Source organism: Podarcis pityusensis (genome assembly GCF_964106645.2).
Source record: "Podarcis pityusensis genome assembly, chromosome: 3".
Taxonomy (NCBI): domain Eukaryota; kingdom Metazoa; phylum Chordata; class Lepidosauria; order Squamata; family Lacertidae; genus Podarcis; species Podarcis pityusensis.
This window is the reverse complement of record NC_138026.1, coordinates 39,867,193-39,894,912: the sequence shown is the minus strand read 5'-3', so window position 1 is coordinate 39,894,912 and position 27,720 is coordinate 39,867,193. Positions and strand designations below refer to the sequence as shown.

General features: G+C 42.6%; 1 protein-coding gene and 1 long non-coding RNA gene across 2 annotated transcripts in view; one reads left to right on the top strand and one right to left on the bottom strand.

Moving 5' to 3' along the window:
* The window catches only part of LOC308473406, a 54,155-nt gene extending 38,822 nt beyond the window's left edge, over nucleotides 1–15,333 (top strand). Inside the window, exon 2 of the long non-coding RNA XR_013984072.1 lies at nucleotides 14,467–15,333. This is a non-coding gene — a long non-coding RNA (uncharacterized lncRNA). The remainder of the gene's footprint in view (nucleotides 1–14,466) is intronic.
* SH3BGRL2 (SH3 domain binding glutamate rich protein like 2) lies at nucleotides 15–27,230 on the bottom strand. The gene is made up of 4 exons (XM_080998884.1): nucleotides 26,961–27,230; nucleotides 13,968–14,153; nucleotides 6,907–6,987; nucleotides 15–5,743 (listed from the first exon to the last, which is right to left on the bottom strand). Exons 1-4 carry the CDS (start codon nucleotides 27,003–27,005, stop codon nucleotides 5,729–5,731), a joined length of 327 nt encoding a protein of 108 aa, XP_080855010.1. The 5' UTR covers nucleotides 27,006–27,230; the 3' UTR covers nucleotides 15–5,728.
* Nucleotides 27,231–27,720: the final 490 nt, after the last annotated feature.

The following is a 27,720-nucleotide window of genomic DNA, read 5'->3' as shown; positions in this document are numbered from 1 at the left end:
ACACACAGAAGCCATACTCTTCTTCATATGTAGGTTTAATATGACAATTTAAGCATTAAATATAAAAGTTATTTTTATTTTTAAACACAGTACACCTGAGACACATTACACAGAATTCCATCTGTCATATTATACAACAGAAGAGATGGGAATCTTTGTCTGACATTATTCAGTGCCATACCTTAATGCACAAAAGAAACAGGCTTTGGGGAAACAGAGGCCAGGGAGAAATGGATACTTGGATGGGCTGCTATATCCTGCCTTAAAGAAGCTTCCATTCCTGGTATGAAATGTGTAGCAGGGAGATGTCACACACTCAGCTTCTTCCAATCACTCCAAGGGCCGTTAGTGAATCTTTTCCTGCTGCCTGGTATTGAAGACACAGGAGCCGGATCTAGGTTTGCCAGTTCTTGCTCTAAGTGAGTTCAATATGCCAAATAGCTGAGCAGGAAGTCAAAATCTGGCAGGTGCAGACTTGTCTGTTCAGCACCAGGACAGGAGGTGCTGCACTCACTGATCTTCCCCAAGACAAGCAACTGTCAATTAGGCACCATGCTAGGCACCTTGGAGGCTCCCGTGAGATGTCCTAAGGTGTCCTTGTTGTTTTTAAGAATTGATGTGTTCGGTAGATCTGAGCTCTATGAGCCATACATGCCTCAAGAACGCACTTGCAATGGCCCTCCAAGTCGTGCACACAGCCAACGGAGCGCATAATGGGGCAAATGCATGCTACAGTGTCTGCTGAAACTATGGCACTATGGTTTAACATTAGGCTGGCTTGCGGCACTGTACTTGCCGAACCAAAGGACCTTTCCCAAACATCTGGTTTGCTGCCTTGAACTAGCAGCCAGTAAAATAGCTGAACAGATGTGCCACAATGCTACATGAGCGTGTATAGGTGGTCCTCTACAACACACGGTTTATCAGAAAAGCACAAGACTAACATTGGCAAAAAGTGACATAGACAACGTAGAGGAGAAAGGATGGGAGCCATTTGTGCAGGACTTGTTCATGTACATTACCTTGGTTACTCAACATTTGGTTACTTGCAGCTGAATATATAATGTGCTTACATGGGAAAAAACCTCCCAACATTGTGTTTGAAGTGATGTTGGGTGAGATCAATGATCTGCTTGTGACACAACGGCTCTTTCACAGACGCAAGTCACCACCGAGTGCTGCACTCATGGAATAATGTGCATGCATGTGTCAACAGAGCTTTTAAGAAACTAAGGAGAACTGTAACTCCATACAAGGATGGCTTCTCACTTTGCTTCCAAGCAGATACCTGAACACAAAAAACATACATGTAGCAGCGGCTGTGTTTCCAAATTGTCAGTTTTCACTTTAAAACACACACAGAAACAGTAACAGGAAAAAGGAAGTCATACACGCCAGCATCTAGCTTGTCCTCTGGTACCTGCACTCAGGGGCAAAAGGCAGCTTGCATTGAGAGATGAAATCCAAATGTAAACACTGGAAATAAACATTAATTTCTTTGTCATTTGTGCCGACAGCTGGCCTGGTCAAAATTAATACTTCTCGGAATGTGTGTAGCCACTTTTGCAACATGGAGGCAAATATCATGGAGTCCTGTCAATCATCCCCATATCCTCCAGAAAAAGAACATTGGGGGAGGGACCCATGCAAAGAATGAAAATGGATAAAGAAGGTGATGGATTGAAAGAGGAGGGGCAGAACATCTTGAGCTACTAGTTGCAGCCAAGGTCAACTTGTAACATGGGTCTTCTCACTGCTTTGGCATACAGCCACGCCTAGGTTTTAGAGTCCCTCAGGTCTGCTTTAGCTTTTTGACGGTTTTTATGGATTGCAAAAGGATTTTGAGAACTGCAACAGAGAAGGGAGAGAAACGGACAACTCCCTTCTCCCAGTGTAAATTGAGGCAGCGCTTTACATGTCACAAGTGCTTTGAATAGTAACTAAGGGTGTGATCTGCAAACAGTGACATTCCACTTCCCCAATGAGAGAAAAGGTACACCGGGGAAGCTGTCACATATCCTAATCCAACACACGCCCTCTTCCAATGATCGCTTACATGTTTAGGGCTTCACCACCATGAGCAGGGTCCCACATTGCACAAGAGAAAGGTTCTCTGTTTACCCCTGGGGACCAGGGTGGGATGGGGACAAAGACAGAGTCAGCACACTTGTCCTTCTCCTGCCTTCTTCTCACATGCTGAAAGCTAAGGTCCTGCTGTTGGGGCTTCCCACAGGCATCCAATTGGCCCTTATGAGAAGAGGGTGCTGGACTAGGTAAGACACTGACCTGATGCAGCAAGCTTTTATGCTCAAAAGTAGAGTTGAACACCTGAATTAGTGAGACCCATTTTCCCTCCATCAAGTGCTAATCCCATATAGAAATTGGAAGGGGACATCTGCTTAAGATTTGATGCCAGAGATAAGGAACCTGTGGCTTTGCTGTTGGGAAGACAATTTCCAGCATCCTTGACCCCTGGCCATAGTGGCTGGGGCTAATTCCATAGGGTCATGGACTAGCCACCCCTGCCTTAGGCAAAGCTAATCCTTGCAGCAAAACTGGCTGGTCCAGAATTTGATAATTCGGTCAATTCCTTTTCTTCCAAATCATAGTGTATCCCAACTTTATGAAACATGGTGATGACTCTTGAGTCTGGCATGCTTTTAAGTGACGATAAACTCTGCTCCAACAGAGCTGCACTGATTTATGCTTTTTAAAGGATGTGGCCCACTTTATGAACACAACTATTTTTTTTTTGTCAGATGTGACTGCGCATGGAAAAAAATACCTTTTATCACAATAAATAATATCAGGTGATCACATGAGGGGGGTATATTTTTACGCAGATCAAAGCTAGTCTCAAACTATTGGAATATTTCCCATGGAGATAGATTAATTTTCCATATTAATTTTCCTGATAAGAGTACATCCTAGGAGGGGCTGGGAAACAACAGAACAGGCAGGACAAGAAAGAGATAAAAATAAATGAGAGTTTAGTGGGGGTTTTAACCACCAACTGAAAGGAATGCATTCTAATGTTCTTTTACATAAAAGAAAACCAGAAGGCTGCAATATAATGAAAATAAAACAGAAAGAACTCAAGCACCTTACAAAATTTTAATATAAAAATGAAAGCCAAACTCTGAATTAAAAATCAAATAGCATTCACCAGTGAATTTATAGAGCTGATAAAGGCATGAAAACAGGGCACCTTTTGAACTATTCTTGCATTCTAAGAATACACTCCCCCCACCCACATACCCCACATAAAACCCATTAAGGCATCTTAAATGATGTGCCTTCTGCTTATTGCAAACGCCATTATAATTAAAATTAACTAGACTCCAAAGAGCTGCTCAAGAACTTGCATGCTCCTGGTGGAATGGATAGAGCACAGTGGACTTTTAAGCTGCCATCCCCACACATCCCAGAAGAGCAGACTTGTTCTGCCCCCAACAACAAAACTGCTTTCAAAACTTCCCTGAGCTATGAGTAACAAAATAGGGCTCATATACAATACTTTATAACAAGCATCCCCAAACTCGGCCCTCCAGCTGTTTTGGGACTACAACTCCCATCATCCCTGACCACTGGTCCCGTTAGCTAGGGATGATGGGAGTTGTAATCCCAAAACAGCTGGAGGGCCGAGTTTGCCTATGCCTGCTTTATAATCATCTGTGATTTTATCATTAAAGATTCCATAGCACCTTCCTCTTTTCCTTTAGTACTTTTAGGACCAACACCTGAACTATTCTATTGCCCTGATACAGAGGATCCAAAATGCACACAAGGAACATGCCCTGATCAAAATTAAAAAGGAAGCCCTAGCAAATGGGGGGATAAGTGACATATTCGCTCCCACAACAAATATGTGAAGTCCTTTAGCCCCAGTCCAAAGCTAGTAAAGCCGTATTCAGGTCTTCGTATCCTGTGTAAACAGGTGAGGCAGACTGCAGGGATGAGTGCACTAGCTCTGATCCTGTTCTCATAGCTCCCTGTGTGTTGGAGAGTGAGAAACAGGTGGAGCAGGGACTCTCCTGTACTTTTGGGAGCTTTTTACACATTTCAGAAAGCTAGAAAGTCAAGGCTGTGGCACATGGAACTAACAGGAAGCTCCCTGTTTCATACATTTACTCTCCAAATGGTAACAGTGACTGGGCAGGGTGGGTTCATCGTTGCAGCCCTCCGTCACATGTTTACGCTTAATATGAATGCCTGAAGAGGGCTTTCGTCATGCTCAAATGCCCACTAAAATGAACGAGAGTCAAGCAAGAGACAACCAGCTTCTTCCACTGGTAAGATTATTAACTTTCTCTTGACTGTGAACTTTGTCTTGGATCTGGGACAGGCTTATGTGCACCTCATGCCAGCTTTAAATCAGAGCATCTATATTTTCCAGGGGGTGCTTGCGCTTCAAACAATAAATATTCAATTGATAAGTGGTCTTTTAAAACCCAGCTAGGCTGCAATGCTATGCACCTATTTAACTCACTTCTGAGTAGACATGCATAGGATTGTGCTGCTATTGTTTGGTCCCACACTTTTCATTTAGATGCCACACAGATTCACAGAATTGGCGATCCGTACTGCCAAGTATAGCTATTTGGGACTCTGAACTGGAAGATGCTAAACACATTAGTCCAACCCAGCACTATTATGTAAAGTGATACATTTTACAGGCAAAAATATAATGCTTCTTTCTTTAGGAAACCCTCCCCCCAATACCCTTCCACTTTTAAGGCAATAGAACTATTAATCTACTTAAGGTTCTGGCTTGTATGCTTTTGCAGGCTCTGATTATACTGTATTACATGGCACACTACAGATTTTAACCTTTGTTCTACAATTAATCTCACTGACAGCAATAGGGTTTTTAAGTAATATCAATGCTTGTAAGGTAGGGGGGAAATCTATAATTCATACAAAACATTTTTTTGGCAAATGCATGTAATGTAGCTCAAAATGGCAGACATGCCTGGTGTTCTCATCAAGAGGTAAGGTCCATTTTGTCAGCTTCTCATTTTAGAATATACTTGCCAGCTAATTCTTTTCCATCAAGTTGCAACTCAGAGCAATCTATGAAGTACATGCAAGATGGCTGTTGTTTTAAGAACTGGCTGCTGAATACCAACCAGGGGAGATGTGAGATTTGATTCGCTGCCCCCTCCAAGTAGAAAGGTAATACCAGGCCACATCTACCACAATAAGCACATTTCAGCACAAATAGCACAATTAGCACATATTCTGTTGGAGTGGTGTCTTTGCAGCTCAACGCTGCTGACTTTAGCATTTAACTGTGTTCAAGAACAGCAGGTTACACCTGCCATTAACTCTCAGCTCAGAATGCAGTAAACATCTGAAACTCTGACAATGCTCACTGTACAATCAGATTCAACACACCCACCTGTCACTTTCAGAATGGAAGTAATGTCTCAAATGTGGCATCAGATACTGTTAGGGTCAATGGTACCCAGCATCCACCACAAATATGTTTGCAAAAAGAAAAGGGAAAAAGGAAGGACACCCCCCACCCGTCATTACCATTTTACCATCACCATATACCCCATTTTTGCAGCCACTGTCTTATTTCATCTTTTCAGTGTCAAACAAAATATTAATGGTGCATATTGGTGTGCATCACAGTGATCCACTACGGAAGCTGTTGTGTGCTGGACATCAAGAATTTCATTCACCCAGACAATGTGCTTGCTGAATCCTCAAGGAACTTGTTCTAAGGCTCCGACTCCTGTTGTTGTTGTTTTTTTTAAAAAAAGAACCAACAATTATATAGTTATTTCTGTCAAACACTTATTTTACCTTACAAAAATTACTCAAAAGTGACGAACCACACATAACATTAAAATAATAAAGCATCGAAATATACATTTTTTTAAAAAATGCAGCAATGACCATGACAAATAAGCATGTTAAACGAAAACTTTATCAGCAAGAGTTGAAAACAGAAAATGAGAAACACCTGCTCTGCTCATGCAGACTCCCTGTGCATTTTAGAACCCTTCAAAAGCACATGGGAAGCCTACATGAGAAAAACAGGCTCGTGCTTTGGCCCTCCAGATGTCTCTAAACTACAACTCCCATCAACCCCAGCATGCATGGCCAAGGAACAGGATGAAGGGGATTGTAGTACACGGCCACAGGCTCCCCAGCAGTGGTGTAGAGGGTCACCCACCATTTAATGGAGAATGACCGGGAATGGGATAGAAGGAGCAGGGCAATTGCAGTCATCCTCTCTGTTTCCTCTTCCATGTGATTAACAGTGGGTAGAGGAGGAAATGCATGAATAGGGCTTACATATCATAGTTTGTGTAGCTGAGCCTCAATTGCCCCTATGCCAATCCCAATTTTTTAAAAAGATAGCATGGAGGACTGATGGTCAATAGGGCCAAACAAGTTAAGAGAGCAACGGAAAGGTGCCTCATAGGAATAGGCTCTAAGCTTTATCTGCTCACTAAGAGGACGCCAAAGGAACCAGCTATGACTCCAGGTCACACACAAAGCAAACTGTGACCTGGTTTGGCAATATTCCCAGGAAATCCAGTAAGTTTGCAACACAGTAGGAGATACACGTGTTGCAATGAGGACCAATTTCTTTGATATTTTATTAGTATCAAACCCTAAACTTGAAAAGAAATTTAAAAATAGCTGAATTAAAAAATCAATTGCGCTACTTGGATTTAACTGAGTACATTGTGACTTTAAGTGTTTATAAATTATGAAAAAATAACCAATTGTGCTTATTTTAGGTTCAAGCTAAGATGTTGCCAAAAATATCCCATACCCCTTTATTCATTTTTCAAATCAAAGAACACGCCATCTATTCCAGAAAGAAAATATACATTGAAAACTACAAGTTGAATCTCATTAAGCCTCATATCATGAAATATTCACCTTTGATGCCAAATTAGGTTTCAACCCAAGAAACGTAAAGACGGTGTTGCTTTCCTTGGCTTCAAAAAATGAGTCATAATCCTAGAGAGAAGGGGGGGGGGGGAAAGGTAAGTTATTTTTAGAACTTCATCCCACTGATATTGTATCAGAGATGCAGTATAATCATGCTTACTGATATATAAAGGAGTAACTTTATTATAGTAATGGAAGGATAATTCCAGTTTACCCATCATTTCAGAATGTGTGTTCTTGCTCCTGCTTTGTAATTGATATGGAAAAAGGAGAGAGAGGGAGGGAGGCAGAGAGAATAAATTTAGTTAAATCCAGGCACCATCAAAGCAATTCAAAGGAGCATAAAGAGCTGTTTATCAGATGAACTTAATAAGATCATTGGTTCATCGAGCATACTGCCCTGAGTGGAAGCGGAGATAATGATTAATAATTCACAGTAATATAACTACATATGTTCATTGTAAGAAGCAAACAGCTCTGGCATTTCACCAAACAGCCTACACACAGTTCAGGCCTACTTCCCAGAAACAGGTTCTGCAGCTTTCTCAGCTATTGGCTTAGTTTCAAGTTTCACGTGAAAAAAGGAGTAGAGGCTGCAATTTCTGGTTAAATTGCCTAAATGTTAAATAGTTTTTTAAAAAATAATAAGAAGAAAGCAAACAACCTGACGGTTCAGTCCTATGCACGCCTACTCAAAAGTAGGCCCCACTGAGTTAAATGGGGATTACTCCCAGGCCGGCAAGTTTGTACAAGACTGCAACATAACTTGAGGCGGCACCAAAATGTATAGCTAAGAGCCACCTGTTCCTAAGGCAGGTTTCTAAACAAAAGTTCAATAAATCAATAGCAGGTTTACCTCATATCTTGCCCCCCCCCCCAAAAAAATGGGCAAGGGATAGCTGATTAATTTTTTTTCTTACAGAAATATCAATAAATTTATTCAGAGCCAGCTAGCAAACCCCTTGACTTCTTAAAGGATTAATATCACTGTCTCAATGACAATAAAGGCCAGATTCCTGGCTTTAAGGAGCAATTAGATTCTGTGGGATTACAAATGAAAGCTCTCTCTGCACTGCTTTTGGGAGTTGATATTTTGACAAACCTCTGTGTGTGTTTAAACGTCACCCTTCAGTTTTGTTTGCAACCTATTGCTTTAGCATTCTGCTAAGAGCCTTATGGTCTGAATAGGGGCTTTGTTGTTAAAAGCTTAAAGAAACAAAAGACACGTCATTCACTACTGATCATGTGAAAACTACTTGGGCTAAAAATTCCATCCTGCAGCTACTCATCAATCCTCCTTTTTCAGGAAACCCTATTTGTACCTAAGACCAGCTCACGACATGTCTAAAATTGGGCAGTAAGAGGACTGAGCATACAACTCTGGAGAAGCTGTTCCAAAATCTGGGACACTTTAACGGTGGTGCAACCTGCATTTACTTAAGAAACCCCTGTTCAGACCTTGCTTCGGCCACAACCTTGCTTTAGGATGGAGCTACTGGTATATGTTTAAAATTTGTTTTTTTTTTGTTTTTGTTTTTTTGCTGAAATAACATGAATGTGGGGTGGTGGAGAAAAGAGGTACATGCTAGAGAAAAGTCTGAAAATCCTGCACCCAACTCTTCTCACCTACAAATGTCCCAGAGGTCATTTCCCACCTTGCTTCTACTTTTGGAATGCAGCTGTATACATGCACACAGTGTTTAAAAATGACCTGGCAAGAACCATCTGGTAGGAAAAGGGTTAATTCTGTCCCACAAATTTTCTCTACTCTTGCACCATATTGCAAGGGAGCCTTCTGCATATGAAGCTTGCCCTTAAATTAACCTACTTTCAGCCTCTTCTCTGCAATAAAGGAATAACATTGATCTGCTTTACAAGATTGTTGTAAGAATTAAGGGCATAATGTATCCAAAGCTCTTATAAATGTTAAGTAGCATGTTTAGGATTACCAATCAACCCTCTCAACAGATCTCAGTCAACACTTTTGTGCATGCCTTGTTAGAATCCACACTTTTTCTATTTGGATTTTACATAAAGAAGTAAAAATATCACATTTGTAGATATACGGTATATTAAAGCAAGAGAAAGTATTAAACTGTTTGGAAAAATGGAAGCCAGTTAAGTTCATTATGTCTGCCAAATTCGAATAGTTTTTCCAGGTACTTTTTCCTAGCACTGACTTAAGCATTTTGCACATGGAACTGGTAATGTATTTGCACACATTTCTATCCCACCTTTCTTCCATCATGGAACTCAAGGTGCTGTACAAGAGGTTTCTAAGTCTCCCATTCAGGCACTGACCAGACCCAGCCCTGCTTAGCTTCTGCAAAGTGGCTGTATCATGTGCTCTCAGACCATCTCCTGAAGGAAATGAGATTAAGTGAAATATGCCCACCAAATGAGATGTACCACCTGCAGCACAAATGGAAAGGGCATGCAAGTTATTTTGCTAATTACATTAAAAGCATGCAAATTAGTTTGAGAATGTGTTTAGCTTCTCCCCGGGAGCTCAAGAAGTATTCACTGCAGTAGCATTATACAATTTGCCAAGGAAATGCAACCTGCACACATAATGACCAAACAGCTGTGCCACTCTACTTGCAAGACACAGCATATGAACAGGGGGTAATATGGTAGGAAACTCTGGCTAAGTTTGATGAGCTTTGGCTCAGGCTGGCATCTGAATTCCAAAAGGCAACAGAGGCAAAATTCACTGGAGTCCAGCCAACAAGAAGCAATTTGTGTTCCACACATCTAAAAGGAAAGCAAGATATTCTGCTGTAAACTTCCCTGAAGAAAAAGGCCTCACATAGTTTAATATATTCATATTCTTTGGGGATTGTACTGTCAATTTATAGGATCTACAGTAATCAAGCGCATTCACTTAACTGTTGAAAATCTTCAGGCAAGTGACTAGTTAACAGGATCAACAGCAGAACGCTGCAGTGGAACCTTAGAACTCATGGTAGGTCAAGCACCTCAATGAACTTGCTCCAGGCCCTCCCTGCAAGTGTTTCTTCTTTGGCTGGAATGTGTCCTTCGACTGTGATAATTTACCTCACTTATTTGGCTGGAGGATGGAGATACGCATGTTTGTGTAGAAACCTCTGACTTGTTCATGGCATTGCAACATCCACTGCTCTGGCCACCACTAGCATGCTCCTGGAAGGTGGCCCATGAAGGCATATGGCTCATGGACTGAAAAATATTTTTGATGCTGCTGTTGGAAGATTCCAACCACTTCATTCCATCAGCACTGTTGCCAGGGGCTGGGTGGGGGGTTGCAGCGGGGGTAACATATCCTCAACAGGGCCCCTCCTTCAAGTGAATGTTAAGTGAACTTCTAATACCTCCAATAAGATATTCCTACACAAAAGCTGGTCTTAACAAGTATCCAACATGCACACACCACCACTATCTCTTACATGAAAGGAAACCATTTTGTAAAGAAGGTTGATTTCTCTTTATTCTATCCAAGCAAGCATCACATTACACACAAAATAATGTGATGAAGGGATCCCCAACAGGCAAGGGTGCTTGTTTGCTTTTTAATTAATGATGCCCCAATGGTTTTGATTCTAAAAACTGACACCAACGGCCTTGGGAAGAAACTCGAGTGTTTTGCAAGCATTCTTTTTGAGTATTCACAAAAACTCTCAAAGGTTTTTGTAAGTATTTGTTGGGAATATGCAAAATCCTGATTTGTTTTTTATGTAAATAGGGGGGATGAGAATGAGACTATTCCAGTGTCAAGGATTTGCCCCATGTTGGGCAAAAGATTCCTGCATTGCATGGGGTGGTTCTTTCCGACTCTATGATTCTATGAAGAGATTCATGTCCTAAGAACTGTCCTCATTCTGTTCTCAACCCTACCTGCCTACAACTCCAATAAGTAGGATGGTGGGGTTTGGCAAGTAAGATAACTGTCTTTGATGGACCCAAATTCTACAAGCCCCAGCACACAGGGATCCCACCAACGCATAACGAATGGGCCAAACACCTTTAGGCAGACCCATGCAGGTGTTGTCCAGCTTCGTTTTGAGCTATACACAAAGTTTGTCTGAAATTGATATGTGGAAGCCAAGATCCCAAAATATCAGGATGGAAAAGTTGTACTTAGATCCTGTTATCACTGCACAGCATCAAAACAAGAAGGCTTCCTTTTAATTAAAATGATTGCACAAAGGGGAGATTCCATCAAATCCCAGGATTTAGCTGAGGAAGCATTTAGCTGTCCTGATATGGCAAAGTGGATGAGAGACTGAGCTACAAAAATCAGAAACTCTCTGGCTTTCAATCTTACTTCTGCCATGAACTCACTGGTTTGCCTTAGGCAAACTGCTTTCAGCCTCAGTTCCCTTGCCCATCTTCTCTGTCCCCCCTTTGCAATTTGAGAGTTGGACCTACTGACTTACCTACCATAAGTGGTGGGGGAACCTGTGGTCCTCCAGGTGTTACTAGACTCCAGCTCCCATCAGCTGCACCCAGCATGGCCAAGGATGATGGGAGTTGTATTGCAGCCCAGCAGTATCTGGCAGGCCATAGGTCCATATGCAAGAACTACCACAGGAACATCCATGAATGAGCATTCAGGTATAACAGCATCCCTACTGAAGCAACAGTTCCTTCCTTGGCAGTTTCAAGAGCAGAATTCTGGTCCTCACCTAATAGAGAAACCCAGCTTATTGTGCTGAGTGTTTTCATTTTCACATCACATTTACACACATTTGCGGGTGACTTGAGAGTACACCTGCTGTCTTTAAAATGTCACCCAGGAAGCATCCCTGATAAATGAAGTATAGTTTTGCATCTCCTTGCATGAACTAAATTACCAGAAGAGACAGATCATTAAGCCACTTTGAAAGGATTTATCAATCATGCCTTGCAGATTTTGTGTGTGTGCAGGAACTGCATAAATACATAGAACAGTGACAAGCTTTAAAAGGTAAAACTATCACCTTTGAGCTCAGTGTTCAAAGCATGCATCAGAGCATGATTTTATGTCTCTCTCTTTTAATCACGCACACACTGTAATTATGTAATTTGTTTTTAATGTTGTATTTTAAATTGTTGTGACCCTCCCTGGCGCCCTAGGATGAAAAGCAGGTGATAAATCAAAATTGATACTGATGATGATGCACAGGGAGAAATGAAGAGGCAAAATGATGAACACAGGGTGTTCTTTTTTACTCTTATATCTGCAGAAAAAATCTTCAGCAAAAACCCATCTTCAGGGTCCTTGCTCAACCATGAGAAAATATGCAAAGAGGTTTGCTTCACCCTTCTCCACAGCATCTGAAAACATACAGAAAGGCAAAGAAAGCTCCCATAGTTGCAGAAATGGATAACAGCTTGTCAAGCACAGACTGCACTGAATATAAAACAAGAAAGGGCAGAGCTTGGCTGCTTTCCAAGGATGGTCAGAACCACCAATAATACTTTGTAAATCAGATTTAGATCACTCATGACCCCACCATCACAAGACTGAAGCTCCCGTTTTCAATTATCAATTTTCAGAGCTCAGGTGCTCATTACACTTAATTGCAAAGACAGCACAATCAAGCAACTAGAACGAGATTAAAGCAGATGCTGGGAACTCAGATATATTAACAGAATCGTCCCATTATGTTGGCATTAAATAATAGTGCAAGGGTATTTCCAGATGTTGGCTCAGTCCAAGGATGGTGGGTGTTTAGGCATGCCCCACAAGCCTGGGGTCAACTCTGCTGATCAATCATAATCCAATGGGGACACAGCAATTACTGCACAAACACTAGTAAGATTAGCTCCAACCCCCAATAACAACAACAACGAACCCAGCTAACACACACACACACACATGAATGGTTTTGGTCGTGCTTTGAAGGTTAGGCCTTAAGATCTTTTCAATAATCCTGTCCTTCCCCAACCGCACCCCAAAACACACACACACACAGAGAGAGAGAGAGAGAGAGAGAGAGAGTGAGAGTCATAATGAGTGATTTGTGCACTTTTTTGCATTTGAGTGCTGGATCTCCTTGAGTCCACAATCCTTTCATCTAAGGATGAACTGCAGGGTCAGATGAGTCTTCTGTTCAAATACACATCCCATAGCCCAGTTACTGCCAAGTCCTTGTGAGCGGGATAATGAAGTCATTATCAGCAAAGAGGTTACATGTGTGTGATCTTACAAGGTAAGTGTTAAAACATTTGCAGAATGAAACCACTTCAGGACCACAATTTTGTCAGTTGGCATTTCTTAGTGCAGAAAGTATTGATCTGATGTGTAGAGATCTTTCCTATTCTATTTTATTCAAGAGGGTTCTGGAAGTTTTTACTCTGCTAACTATACACTGGAATCTGCTCTGGATCAATACTGAGTAGAATTTCACTGACAAATTTTGTATGAAAAAGCCTTCAAAAAGAACTTGCTTAGGAATTAAAACTAGCATGTCGCCAATAAGCCAGGCATAGGCGAACTCGGCCCTCCAGATGTTTTGGGACTACAATTCCCATCATCCCTGACCACTGGTCCTGTTAGCTAGGGATCATGGGAGTTGTAGTCCCAAAACATCTGGAAGGCCGAGTTTGCCTTTGCCTACAATAAGCAATAGGCTAGAAAGTAACCCAAACCTTTTGGATACAGAAGAAAAACAACCCTGGTACTAGAAATAACAATTTTAATATTCTTTTTAATGACTTTTTAATGATGATACTGAATAATGGAATGAGTCAATAATCTGCCCTAGAAATTTCCCAAAGCAGCATGCGCGTGGCTCCAAGACAAAGACGATCAAGCATTTAGGATCCAAATACAAAATTGTTAGTGTAGGAAATACCAAAAAACAGATCAAAAGTTGAGCATTAACCCTGACCATTCTGCATAGGGTATTCCTCATTGCCATGCTATCTACCAATGCAGGATGGGAACAACAACAAAGTACCACTATGGTCGTTCTCTCGATTTTTGAGTTGTCAGGAAAAACCAGTGGTGCTTATGCAGTTCACAAAGATGAGGATGGCCAAAGCTAACACAGGTGAGAAAGATAGAAGCTTCAAAAGTTACTTACTCCACAGTACTGATCATCATTGAAAATCTGGGGTGGGAGCGGGTTGCCTTGTGCAGGCTGTTTGTCTTGAGGAATGTTTTTATACATCCATCGCCTTTGCTCCTCCGACATGGTGATATCCACCTCTTCAAAGTTGATCTTGTTGGCTTCCAGAAATCGTACAATGTCTTGCTGCCTCTTCTTTATCTGGGAAGGGGGGGGGCAGGGGGAACAAAAGAAAATCAGGATGCAACTTAATTGTTTGCTAAGACACTATGCAAACCAAGTTAGTGGGATAAAGTTACTTTGAAGACATGCAGTACAATTGATTTCTAGCAACAGGGCTTTTAAGTGTGATGGATTTCCTGCATCCCCCCCCCCCCAATCACAACCCCATGATGGTAGAACTGGGAGACAAAAAATGTTCTTGTCGATGCAGGTCTCTTAAGTGCAACTATTGAATCCAAGGATGCAGCTTTTCATTCCTATGGCCAATTTTAAATTCTATTTTCCCCCACAGGTTTTTTATTCTCTGAATCAATGGGCAGGTTTAGATACAAGCAGAAAAGTCTCCCTGATACATCCAAATTCAAAGGAGCTGACCTAAGCCATGTGACAACAAGGGAAGCACTGAAGGCACTGAACAGGACTAACCCATCAGCCTGGTGCCTTGAAGACACCTTCATCATGCCTTGAAAATACTTTGGACTACAGCGCCCATTAGCGCCAGCTTAGCTAACCTACCTGAACAATGAGTAGATCACCATACACTTCCACTTGATGTAGCTAGGGGTGAAGAGAGGCAGACAAGATGGAGCCACACTCAGACTCAATATATGAACGAATGGTATTTGGTATTTAGTTCAGTATACTGTCAGCACTCGGGACTCTCTGTCTGCAACCTCATTACATAAGGCAGGCAGACGTGGTTGACGCAGCCATGGGTGTCTTATTAACTGGCTGTGCCTGCTTTCTAATTTTTTGTTTCTGTTGGTTCCCTCAGGGAATAAATCACTAGAGCATAGTAAGCTGTTCACCTTATCCTGTCTAAATGCCAGATAACGCAACCAGCATCTTGCCTGGGCCTTAATATGCTTTGATAAAAGAGAAGAGTACAGCTTCCGTCACTGCCGAACTGAAGGAAGCAACACAAGGCATCTTTGCTATCTGAATATGGATTCATGATGCGTGATCTTCAGCCTCTGCCTCTCAGTTTGGCCTTCCTTGCAGGGTTGTGATGAGGAGAAAGACAGAAATCCCCAAGCCTGCCACCTCTAAACTGACTTGAGAGGATTACAACTGTTATGATAAAAAAGAGTATCTCCCTGAGAAAAGGCAAAGGGGTAAACACTAAACAAATCCAGAGTTGAATCGCTAAGATGATTGGATGGCACCTTGTACGCCTCCTTCCGGCAACTCCAGCAGCCAAGCTGGTGCCTTCCTTTGGACCACAGCAGAAAGGCTAAGAGTGGGTCTTGTTATCTGGGCAGCCCGGGACCTTGCACCCCATGCAACCTTGCGTGCTGCTAAAGCAGCCATTTGACTTCACCCCCAGATGCACACTCCATTGTCTCTTGAGAGAGATGGATGCCAACAATGTGTTTGATATATAAGAGCTTTCTTCATTGCTAAACTGATTGAAATTAGATATTTTTTTTTGAAGATGTCCAATTTTCATATTTGCATTGAAGCCCCTCACTGGAAACTGAAGAATGTTTCCAATGGGCTATGCCTGAATATCTTACTATTCTGTGAACCTATAGAATTCCTGGACGCAATAGGTTGCACAAAATTCACTCCAAAGCAATTTTATTCTGGATTACTCTTAAAGCGCAGGGTGGGTTAAGTGGCCTTGTCATCGCTTTCTAGCTTTCTAGGGTTACATGAAGCTACCAATTTGCCTCTGTTGACACCTCAACAGAAAAGGGCAGGGTCTCTTGTTTCCTTACAAATAATTAAACTTGAATTCAAGGGAAAGGGTTGATGTTATGGAGCGAAATTAGGCAACAGTCAATAAAAACCGTTTCTCCAGCAGGCCATTGACTCAGCTAAGACATATGCTGGGATCATCTGAGCAATACTCTGTTAAGAAGCCCCGCTGGGGGCCTGAGAAAGGCGAAAATCAGTGATTCGGTGGCTATTTGCCATGGCAACCGCATCATTATGTACATCACAGGAGAGCTGCTGGCTTCTTCAGGCAGATGTTCAATTAACTTCTAATGTGCCACACATTTGGGGCGTGGGGAGATGAGAGAATGTTATCATGCAATATGCTCTCCAGTTTTTAAACATAAAAAAAACCCCAGCAGTGGGAGGTTAATTTTTGCAAAGATCTGTCTAGTCCTTATAACACGGTGCAATCCTTTTGCCTCTTAAAAAAAATATAGCATTGAGGCTCTCTTAATGCCTGTTATGCGCCTTTTACATCTTTGCTGTTGCTGTTGCTGGCTGTTGTAAGTGGGAAATGTATTTAGTAATGGCAATTCATGAAGGACATGTCTGTATGCACATACATTGTTAATGACTGTTCAGAAGACAGAAAATGGAGATTTACAGATGGGTTGTTCACAGCAAGTAATCCATAGAGCACAATCTGGTGAGTGTTTTTCACTCGTATCTCCAGTCTGAAAAATGGCAAAGATAGAAGCACAATATAGTGCGCTACAATAAATGGCAACATATACCAGTATTTGCTTACTCAGATGTAAATTGCATTTAGTTCCATGAGCATAACAATGCAGCCTAGGAGTTATTGTAATGTTATACATATACATTATATTGTTCACATCTAGAATCACTGGTATGAGTTTGTGTTTTGCTTGCAAGATAACAGGCGCATTAGTCCTCCTCAAAAATACAGCAGAAATTCCTCAATTTCAAAAAATGCAGGTTCACCAGATGACATCCAGAATGTTGAGTATACTCAACATTAATTCCTTTAACCTAACATTCTGTTTTGTGAAAATTACATTTTTCTATGCTCAAACATGTAATCTTAGCAAAAAAAAAAAGGTCTACAGACCATGGATTTGCTTGACTAGAAGACAACTCTTATTAAATGTAATTATGTTAACAAGTGGGGGGGGGAGATTATATTGTATTACATGTATGCAGTTAATTATATATAATTAAATGCATACACAATAATAATACACATACTCATACAATCCCTTTTTTCACTTGTTAGCACAATTATATTTAATAAGTGTTATCCTGTAGTCCAGTATTTCCTAAAATAGTGGGTTACCACACTACTTCATAAAATCATAGAACTGTAGAATTGTGGAGTTATTGAGACAGTGACACATAATAGCCACTTTTAATATCATTTTAACTATCAACTACAATCTTTGCCTGGGTTGTTTGCAAAATGTTCTAATTGCTGGAAGGGGAAAAGTTCATTGACAGACTGTTGTGAAGAAGTACAACTTCTGCGAAGGAAACTTTGGCTAGGAAGCAAAACCTCACAGGAGATACACTACTGCATTTACAACAATGACATGTGTTTTTCACTGTGCATCGTGTTACACATATTATATACATCTATCTACCAGGAACAGATTGTCAATCTCAGCACCAGGAGGAGAGATGTAGTCAAGAACCAGCAATGCTGACCAAGTAAAAGAGAGGATTAGGATAGGAACGTAAGGGAGTTCAGGGTTGCTTCAGAAACTACAAGCATATGCTGTGTATACATCATCGTATTTTAATAAAGGTGGCTATGCAAGTCTACTCCACTACCTGTAGACACAGGGAAGTGAAAAAAGCTACATTTTCCTGCTAGTGTGGGTAGTGTGTATACACCCCATGAAAGGAGTGTGTTTTGTTGTTTCAAATTTGATGGCGTATACTGTACTCTCAATCCAGGATGCATGGAAGACTGAGAGATACCCTAGAGGAAGCGTAGCTGAAATAAAGGGAAGACATAGGCCATGGGGATGAAATATAGAGAACATATAGCAGGGAGATGAGGAAAATAATCTGCTGTTTATATGCAGTGGCAGGAAAGGGCCTCAGGACAAATGAGTCTAAAGAGACGAGAAATAATTATTATTATTATTATTATTATTATTATTATTTTATTTATACCCCACTCATCTGGTGGATTAGTGGGAAAGATGGGCTAGGGGAAACTCTTGTGCAGGACTATGTTCTTGGCAGGATGGGAACAGAGAGGCACAACAGCTCTGATGACTGGTCAACTTTGGCAGAAGGTATCAAGGAGGCATGAAAGTCAATGGGACCATGAGACACTAGACTACATATCCTGTGTCAAACTAGCAAGCCAAATACTTGCAGGTCAGCTGGAAGAAGAAGAAGAAGAAGAAGAGTTTGGATTTGATATCCCGCTTTATCACTACCCTAAGGAGTCTCAAACCGGCTAACATTCTCCTTTCCCTTGCTCCCCCACAGCAAACACTCTGTGAGGTGAGTGGGGCTGAGAGACTTCAAAGAAGTGTGACTGGCCCAAGGTCACCCAGCAGCTGCATGTGGAAGAGTGGAGGAGCGGAGACGCGAACGCGGTTCACCAGATTACGAGACTACCGCTCTTAACCACTACACCATACTGCTCTTAACCACTACACCACACTGTCTCTCACTGCTCCACACTGGCAAGTGCCTAGTTAATCCACATTAACATTCATATACAAGTAATTAATATACAGAGTGCACTTTTTGTTCCAGTGCCTTTAAAGTGACCAAAAGAATAAAACTGAAGTGCACCATTCCAAACTTCTAATATAGGAAAGGGGGGGGGGGGAGATTTGCACTTGCTAATTGCTATACACACACACACACACACACACACATTTTGAATGTAAATGGGGAAAGCTCAGCTCGGTGAATGCATTAATGCCAATGGACAAAGCAAAATGCAGTAACCTCTGAAATATGTTATTTGTCAGCTGGTTCACAAGCAGAGCTTACACTCCCCCTTTCAACAGAGACAATTAGCTCATCAACTGGTAGGGAACACAGGACTAGCATTTCTGCACGTCGGAGCAAATTTATTCAGCAGCTTAGCCCGAAAGCAGAATCAGCAGATAGATAACAAGAGTCGGCTAAACAAATGTCAATACTGTATTAAGCAGTTTAGAAGTAGGCACAAAAAATGTGCAGTCGCCAGACAGGTGTCAACAAGTTAAGATGGAAAACTTCCAGCCGTACATTCCCAAGAAGGGTTGCTTTATTTCCTTCACACTTCCAAAGAAGTAATGAGCAAGGACTTATAACTCCAGCAAAACTAATTTTATTTGGTGAAAGAACAGGCACCTACAATTCTAGAACTTCAAATGTGTATTCTACCAGCATGGAAATGAAGGGACGCTTTATTTGATTCCATTTAAGGGCTTGTCCACACTTCTGTTTGTCCTGTGTCTAGAAAGCATGGATCTGAGAGGTTTCCCTCCATAAAATACCTTAAAGCGATTTCATGGTAAAAAAACAAAAAACTTTGGCATTTGAAAATGATTCTATATGAATAAAAAAATTCAAATCCAGTACAGCAGATGCAAACTAGGATAAAGATTTCTATTTAAGAGGCTTGATGGAAAAGGAAGGTCTTCAATAGATGCCAAAAGAGCAATAGAGATGGGGCCTGTCTGATATATAACAGGATGAAGTTCCAAAGGGTACGTGTCACACTTAAGGCCCAATTCCTGTACAGTGCAGAACCGAAATGCTTTATGTAGGAGACCCTCTTCAACAGAATGCCAAGATCAGTAGAGTATGAGGCCATCTTTTAGGCAGAAGATGTTAGGATATTTCCATTCCACCTTAAAAGGGAGCAGGCTTTCTGAGTCACACAGCCTGCGTATTTCCTGTTTCACAGGATGTTTCTGTTGTGTCTTTGTTTTCGCTCTCTGTGTGTCAGAGACACTGAAGCAGGCAGTCATGTTTTTCTTTGTTCTGATCAACGCTGAATAAAACTTGTAAATAATGCTCTCCTGCCTGCAACTTTTGCTGTGCATTATCTGCTGATAGAGCGTGCATTGGCTCTAGAATGTGGCAGGCTATTTCTAGAGCTCATGTCGCTAATTGCTGATACTGCGTGCCTACGGGAGATCGACGGACGTCCAGAGGCGGCTTGGGGGCCATGATGGACTGTGTTTCCCTGTCAGTATCCCAACAGAAGATGCCTTCTCCAACTGCATTCATGTCTCACCATCAGAAGCCAGACAAAGCATTCCAATTGTCTGACATTGCCATTGCACTGAATGTTTTCTTTTTCAAACCCACAGAAAATGATCAAATTCAGATATTGTTTTTCAACAATGAAAGGCAATAACGGGGGGGGGGGGGTTACAGAAGCAGCACACTTGATCCCAAAAAGCTTGTGTGGTGAAGTGGGTTGTACCTCTCCAAGCCAGATAGATGCTTGGCACTGCAATTTCTGACAGCGCAAATTGCCAAGAAGGAGATTCAGTTACCCTCCTTTCCCTCATCTTCCAAATAAGTGCTGCCAGAAATGAAATCACTCACCACATGATTAGTGAGGCACACTTGGAAATAAGAGAAACCTATTTTCTGTGGTAGCGGGGTAGGGAGAAGAAGTGGAAGAGAGGTTCTCAGAGGGGATGCATTTCATGTGCAGAAACAGCTTTTCATTGTTGCCGGCTTTGAGGAAAGGTCTGCATTTGATGCAATAAAAGATGAACCACTGCTGGACAAAATCAAGTCCAACATTTCGTCAGCGTTATCAATGCCCATCCCATCTTAAAAGTTTGTTGCTCCATTGATTTTCTAATACAAAAAGCCACAGAAACAGATTAGCTACAATATATAATAATAATAATAATAATAATAAAAGAATTTTAAGCTGCAATCCTAAACACACACTTATTTGAGAGTGTGAGGCTTGCACTCAGTGAATACAAGATCCATTGGGTCCTATTTCCAAGTAGCAAGTTCCAGAGATGTAGCTACATTGGTATTTTGTAAGTGGAAGGATCCCTTGAAGCAAACACATGGAATTTGCTGCAATCATCCAGATTATGTGGGTCTCCAAATCCCATCTGCCCCATGTTCAGGGTGGGTGGGAACTGTTCTTCAACAACATCTGGAGGGTCCTGGGTTCCTTATCCCACCTCAAAGGCTGACACATTGGTTATGGCATATAAGTGTGCGTACTGGAGTGTATTTCATCAGATGCATGAAGGCTTATACTAAAATAAATTGAGATGCTACAATATATTTTTTTGTTGGTTTTCCTAACAAGTAAACATTGATTCGATTGCTAATTTTCAGTACTCTCTCTCACACACACAGCACTTCCTTGTGTACAAATTTCTGCAAAGGCATCCCATGCGTTTCAAAAGAATGGACAGAGCCACACAAACAAGCAGCAGAGGCACATAACAGTAGCAAGTGCCAAAGCATGTCTGGGCTTGGTTGGGGTTTCAAAACACATAAGGAGCCAATTTGAATACAGCAGGCACCCTACTGCAAAAGTTTAGCCCCCAACACATAATGCAGAGGGCTCAAGGAAGTGTATGGAGAGCATCCAGGAAACAGTGAGTTCACCCTTGCTCTTCCCCTTAGAATATACCGTAATTGAGGTTGGGAGGGATTAAATAAGGCTTGAGCCTCAGCAATGACATAGCCAAAGTGACTGGCAAATGGTGACTGTAGGGCATCATGGCAGCTTTCACTTAGACCTCACCATCCAATCTAGCCACACATGCTCATTCACATTATAATTACTGGTGCCTCTTGGGATCACCTTGCTATGCGCCTAAACCCCTCCGCTTCTCCTGGTCCAACAGCTGGAGATACAACCGTAACAGGAGTAGGTGGAAAGAAGAGGGGAGAGTGCCAGAAGGGCAATGACTTTCTGGGGTTGCTCCCCTCACCATCCTGTACAAGGACCATCAACAAGCACAGGATCTTCAGAAAGCAAGGGAAGAACCCTCTGTCCCTGGATGCTAATACTTGAGGTACATTACAATGGGAAGGGTGGTAGGACCCTATCTGCTGACCATTACAGGAACAGAGACACAGCTGGAATTGTTACAGCCTTTATTAAACACCATCAGTGGTGGTGAATTGGGCAGCAGTGGCAATGGCTGGAGTGGAAGGCCTGGCCCTTGAGCAAAGCCTGCGAGGAGGAACCAAGTATTTGCATATGACAAAGGAAGTGGTAGATGGGTGCAGCAGTTATCCACTAAAACAGTGGTTTCCTCTCTTCCCTTGTTTACCCATGTGGGGTACTCTCTCCTGGGAACTCACTTTGTTGGAACAGAGTGGAGGCTGATCCTCTCGTGGCAGAGTACCTATCAGGGTTCTAGTAGGGGAAGCGTTAGCAATGTGCACAGAAAAGCCCCCTTGTTAGGTAATGTGCTCCTTTCTCCATAGTTCCCCTCCCCAAAAACCAGGACATTCCTTTGTGAGCTCTAGGTATGTGTGACTTGGAGCCAGAGATATATGGCCCCGGGATGCACTGCACCTTCTTATCTGATGTGTTATCTCCCTATGCAGGGTTCATATACAATTGGTGGTGTGATGCAACTGGGTGTTGAACAACACCTTATCTTATGCTATGTCATGCCACTATGGCAAGATTTTGTTTTGTTTCTCCCGCTCCCACTGAAGCCAATGGGAAGAAATTCCTGGTGTAAAAAGCTGGCAGCCAATGGGGGTAAAGTCGTGATCCTCCCCCATGATTCCACCCTGTTTTTGCCAGCCCTGTCAGCACCTCTTCACCAGCAGAATTGCACTGCTAATATATCATGGGAGTTCCACCTGCATATCTCAAGTTCTGCTGGAAAAACAAGGTTAGCACTTCTTGTACTCCAAGGTGCGCTAAGCAACCCATCTCTTACAGTACCCTAGCTTTTACGCCATACATAACAGGGAGGCCTCCAGTCTGCAGGCCTAAATAGGCCCATGAGGCCAGTTCAGCCAAGCCATGCCTACTTGCCCACACCTGTCTTGTTATGATGCCCAATGGTAAGGCCAGGGTTTGGCTGACAGTGTGTTTGTAGGCACCTGTAAAGCCATTTTCTAAGTGCAGAGGGAGAGAATATTTTGAGGAGTTTTCCTTAAGAGCCCTACAGCAAAAAAAAAAGGTCACTTGACATAATTGTGACATCAAGTGGTTGACAGGTGGGCAGCTCTACCCACCTGTCAAACTTGGCCTGTGGGAGGTAGAGGAGATAACAATCTGGTCCACTGGGCTATAAAAGATTCCCTACCTCTGTCATACACAGAAAGCATCTGCACCCTTTAAAAAAAAAAATGTGACAAAACCGAAATATGTTGGTGTTGCATTACTACAATATAAGCTAGCTGCTAATAACTGACAGTAATAATAGGAGGAAGGCTTCTATTATGAGTGTTCAATGACTGTACATTGTACAAGTGCCGAAAAGAATCTATGTTTACACAGCAGGCTCCTGACGTGGATAAATAATTGTTATTGGCCATTAGTACTTAGCCACTGAGCACTGCATATGCATCATGCTAAGCTGTATTAGGAGGTTCCACTTTCATTGTGCCAATGAAATGAACACAGATATTATACAGCTAAAAGTCTTCCAGCAGAAATGCACGGTCTACAGATGCAGTGTGTATATGTTTGTACAGAATGCAAAGTTCAGTACCAGCATTACTGAAGCACAATTCATTGCCATCACAGAGAAGCTCTCCAATAAGTCTGCTCAAGAACATATGTGGATCAATAACTACAATCAGATTACCTTTTCAGATACCAGAATTAGCAGAATTACAGAAATCTGAATTACCAGTCCTAATAGATAAATGGATTACAAGATGAAATGGATACGCAGTTGTCTCTGGTTATATGAAAAAGCAATTACACCAAGGCAAAGATATAGGACATTTGAACCACTAACACAAAGCCAGAAGAAATATTGATTTGATTTTAGTACTACTACATGACTGTGACAATTTATTTAATTTTTCAATGTGACATAGTTTGCTTGGCCCTAGGACCTTTAAATTATCAAACTAATACCAAACTGGTGCTGTTGCAAGAATGCAGACTAAGATATACAAGCTAAGTTTACTTATTTATTAAATTTGTTAGTTGCTTTCTCTTGCTCAGGGCAACCAAAAACAACTTACAAGCAAATAAACAAGCAAACAATAAACCCCACATAGATACATTAAAACTAAAAGGAAAGAGAAACACATTAAAAAATCTTACCCCACCCACTTCTAAAAAGCTATATGTAGTTAAATGCCAAAGGCCAGGCTATAGAGGAAAACTTTTGCCTGGCACCTAAATGAAGGCACCAGACAAACTTCCCTGGGGAGAGCATTCCACAAATGAAGAGCTACTGCAGAAAAGACCCGTTCTCATATTGCCATCCTCTGGACCTTCTGTGAAGAAGGCACATGAAGGAAGGTTTAAGATGATGGTCTCAGGGCCTGGGTCAGTTCATATGGGGAGAGGTGGTTCTTAAGGTATTGCAGTCCAGAGCCTAAGTCCAACAATGAGTCCTGCAGCACCTTAGACACTAAAGCTTCAACCCAAACCTCTTTTGCACTGGGCTGGGGTGAATCACTTGACTGGCATAGATGCACACCAAATGGGCTAGCAGAAATACTGCCGGCAAGATCCTCACTGTTTGTAATCCGTGGAAAGCTTCAAAATGGGGCATTTCAGAGAGTGGTTGTACTATCCTGGAATCTGCTGGATCCCTGAAGCCCAACTGCTGTGCCAGCTCCAGGATAGCAAGGCCATTTACCTACCCTGCCTTTCACCTCTGCTAGCATGAGTGATGGGGCTGTGGATGAAGCGGTGGCTCCATCATGCCCTGTGGCTGCCCAGCCAACCAGGGACTGGATTTTCCTGACTGGAGTTAGTATTGCAGCCTTGCATTCTCTTACCTGATGTTAAGTCTCACTGAATTCATTAGGTCTTACTAGTAGGTAAACATGGTTAGAATTATACAGTTAGTCTTTAAGGTGCCACAAGACACTTTGAATTTTTTTTGCTGCTAACACAGAAACCTGAAAGCTTTTCTTGAGCATTTAGGACTATTTTAAGATGGTGTGCAGAATAGGTTCCCACAGGTCATGGGCTAGGGAACTATGAACAAGGGCTGAAAGCTTGGCTCAGTATGTAGTTCATTCAGCTTAAGTAGTTCATAAGCATATTTACTGAGAAAGTCTTAGTGGCAAATGACACTGGTAGAGCATGAGACTCTTAATCTCAGGGTCATGGGAGCCCCTTGGAGAGCAAAAAATCCCTGCATTGCAGGGGGTTGGACTAGATGACCCTCGTAGGGCCTTCTAAACTCTACAATTCTATGAAGTACGCATGTATAGGATTTGGAGTGGGGCAATTATGGCAGGGAACAACTTTAAAATTGAGACATCTGTAAGTTACAAGTGACACTGTTCTATTACAAGAGGCTGTCTTCGTTCTTGGGTGTTACCATAACATGGATGAGGGGTGGGAATAGTAAACTTGGCCTTTCCTTCCAGCTAAAAGCTGCACCTCTTGCCTATTACACTGCAAGTCATGCTGCACTTCCTTCAGTATTTCAAACTCAAAAGACACTTCCATTGAAGTTCCAGCAAAAACAAGTATACCTCAATGTAAACTGATTAACCAGTTAAAAGGCAGGTTTTTAAGTGACCTAAAAATCTTTATATTAATTAAAGCCATCTACTACTAGTTAAGCAGCACATTTGTTCATCATGTGTCAATATTATTCATTAAATCTAACAGCGGGAGATAAGTTGTTAGGATCGCAGTGACTCAGACATTAATATTTACCATACGTCTTTGACTTACACTAGTCTATATTTTATGGTACCGGGAAAGAAAACAAGTTTTTGTTCAACAGTTCAGCATGTGTCAGTATAAATTATATTTCAGCACACACATTTTGGTTCAGTTACGTAAATATTTTTTTTGCCTCTTCTGTCTCTTAATGTCTTCTATTACAATGCCTTAATGAAATTTGCCTTACTGCACATGATGATTATATGTTTACCCAGTAGTGCATTGTGGCATCAAGTTTCAATTTACGCCCAAATACGTGTGAATAGAACCACAGTCTAGATGTGCAGCAATCTGAGCAGATCCAACAGCCCCCCAAGCCATGCGAGCTTATGTGCATCTCCCCTCCGCATCCCAAGTAGAGCATTCATCATCCTGTGCTGATTTTGAGGTGCTTTAATCCTTCCCCCTTTTTACTTAAAACCAACTGTCTCCCTGACCTTTTCACAAACAGAAGTCCAAAATCAGAAACCCAGATCGCCATATTACAACTACTACTACCACATGGGGCCCCCCCAGGGCTGGAGACCAAAGGGGACAAAAACGCTTCAGACCACAGGAGCGAACTCCTAAGGGCTGAGGTCCCTTTGCCAACTCCCCCAAAAATAAAATATCTGAGCCCCCCCCCCAACAAGTTGATGAGCATTGCCATTCAAATAGTATAGGTCATGTGATCGATTACGTGGGACGGGGCTTACCTGCCCTCCCCCAAAATATTTTATTCAAGTTTGCAACCCTGGTGCTGTTTTTGAGCTGCTTGATTCGATGGAAGGAGGAAGGATTCGTCTCCCTGGCCTTATTTTTGTAGGAAGGAAAGAAGCCCCGTTTATCAGAAACCCAGGCACCACGTCAGGAGGTCCTGCCGGGCTGGGTGCCAAAGGGGCCGCTAGAGCTCGGGGTGAGCCAAAGCCAGCGCCTTCTTCTCGGCCAGCCAGAGGTGAAACACAGCGCTGTCCCTCCGCGGGGAGCGACGCAGAAGCGTCCATAGGGCAACCCGAAATGCTCTCCATTCAATGGAACTGCTCCACCTCTGGGGTGATGAGACGGTTTTCTCGGGGATTCCCCTCCCTCCTTCCGTTCACCTGCAGGGCGGCGGTTCTGGTGCGTCTGGTTCGGCGCTGAGGGGACGCAGCGTCCCCCTTGGGACCAGCCGCCAGTCGCCCGCGGGGCTTTCCCCAAGGAAGTCCCCCAGGAGCGCAGCGCAAAGCGGCTCCCGCCTGCCTTCGTTCGCCCTCCCTTTCCCCTTCTCCCCCACTCACCGTCACGGAGCCCGAGAGGGAAGCGACGAACACTCGGAGCACCATCTTCTCTCCCTGCCTACATTCGCCTCTTGCCCGGCGAAGGCGCACCGCCAGCCGACCCCTCTCTCTTGCCCCGGCGGCTTAGCGAGGGAAAGGTGAGCGCAATTGCCCAGCCCGGGCTTCAGCCGCAGCCGCGCGCGCGCCCACACACAGCCCTGCTGAAGCGCAGCCCGAGCGCGCCCAGATAAGCAGGTTGTGGCTTCTGCTAGCAGCGGGATTCGGGAGATAAAAGCGAGCGAGCGAGCGGCAGGGAGGGGTTAAGGTGTGCGCGGGGATCTCTGGGAAATGGAGTCCTGTGACTGCCTGGAAACGCCCTTTCCCCACCCCACCTCAGTCGTGAAATGTTATGAGGTAGCAGTGTTGAGTCATTGCGTCATCGCTTCATTACTCAAAAGATTAGCAATTAAAACCAAGACAAGCCAGCGAGCAAAGGGTGGAGAGAGGTCTAACCCTATTTCATGTAAGAATCATCACATTGTTACCTTTTGCCTCATTTTTAATTGACCCCTTTGACAGATTGTTTCCCAATCCTTTACACAGATGCAATTTATATATGCCTTCCAAACACCGTCTTGTTACCTGCCACTGCAGTCTCCAAGCTGTGTGAGATTCAGGGGTCAAGGCACTTGTGCTACCTTTGGAGATGAGGCACGGCAGAGACTGCGGTGTCTTTATAGTATGTGGTTTATTTACCCATATATACAACCTGAGCCTATGA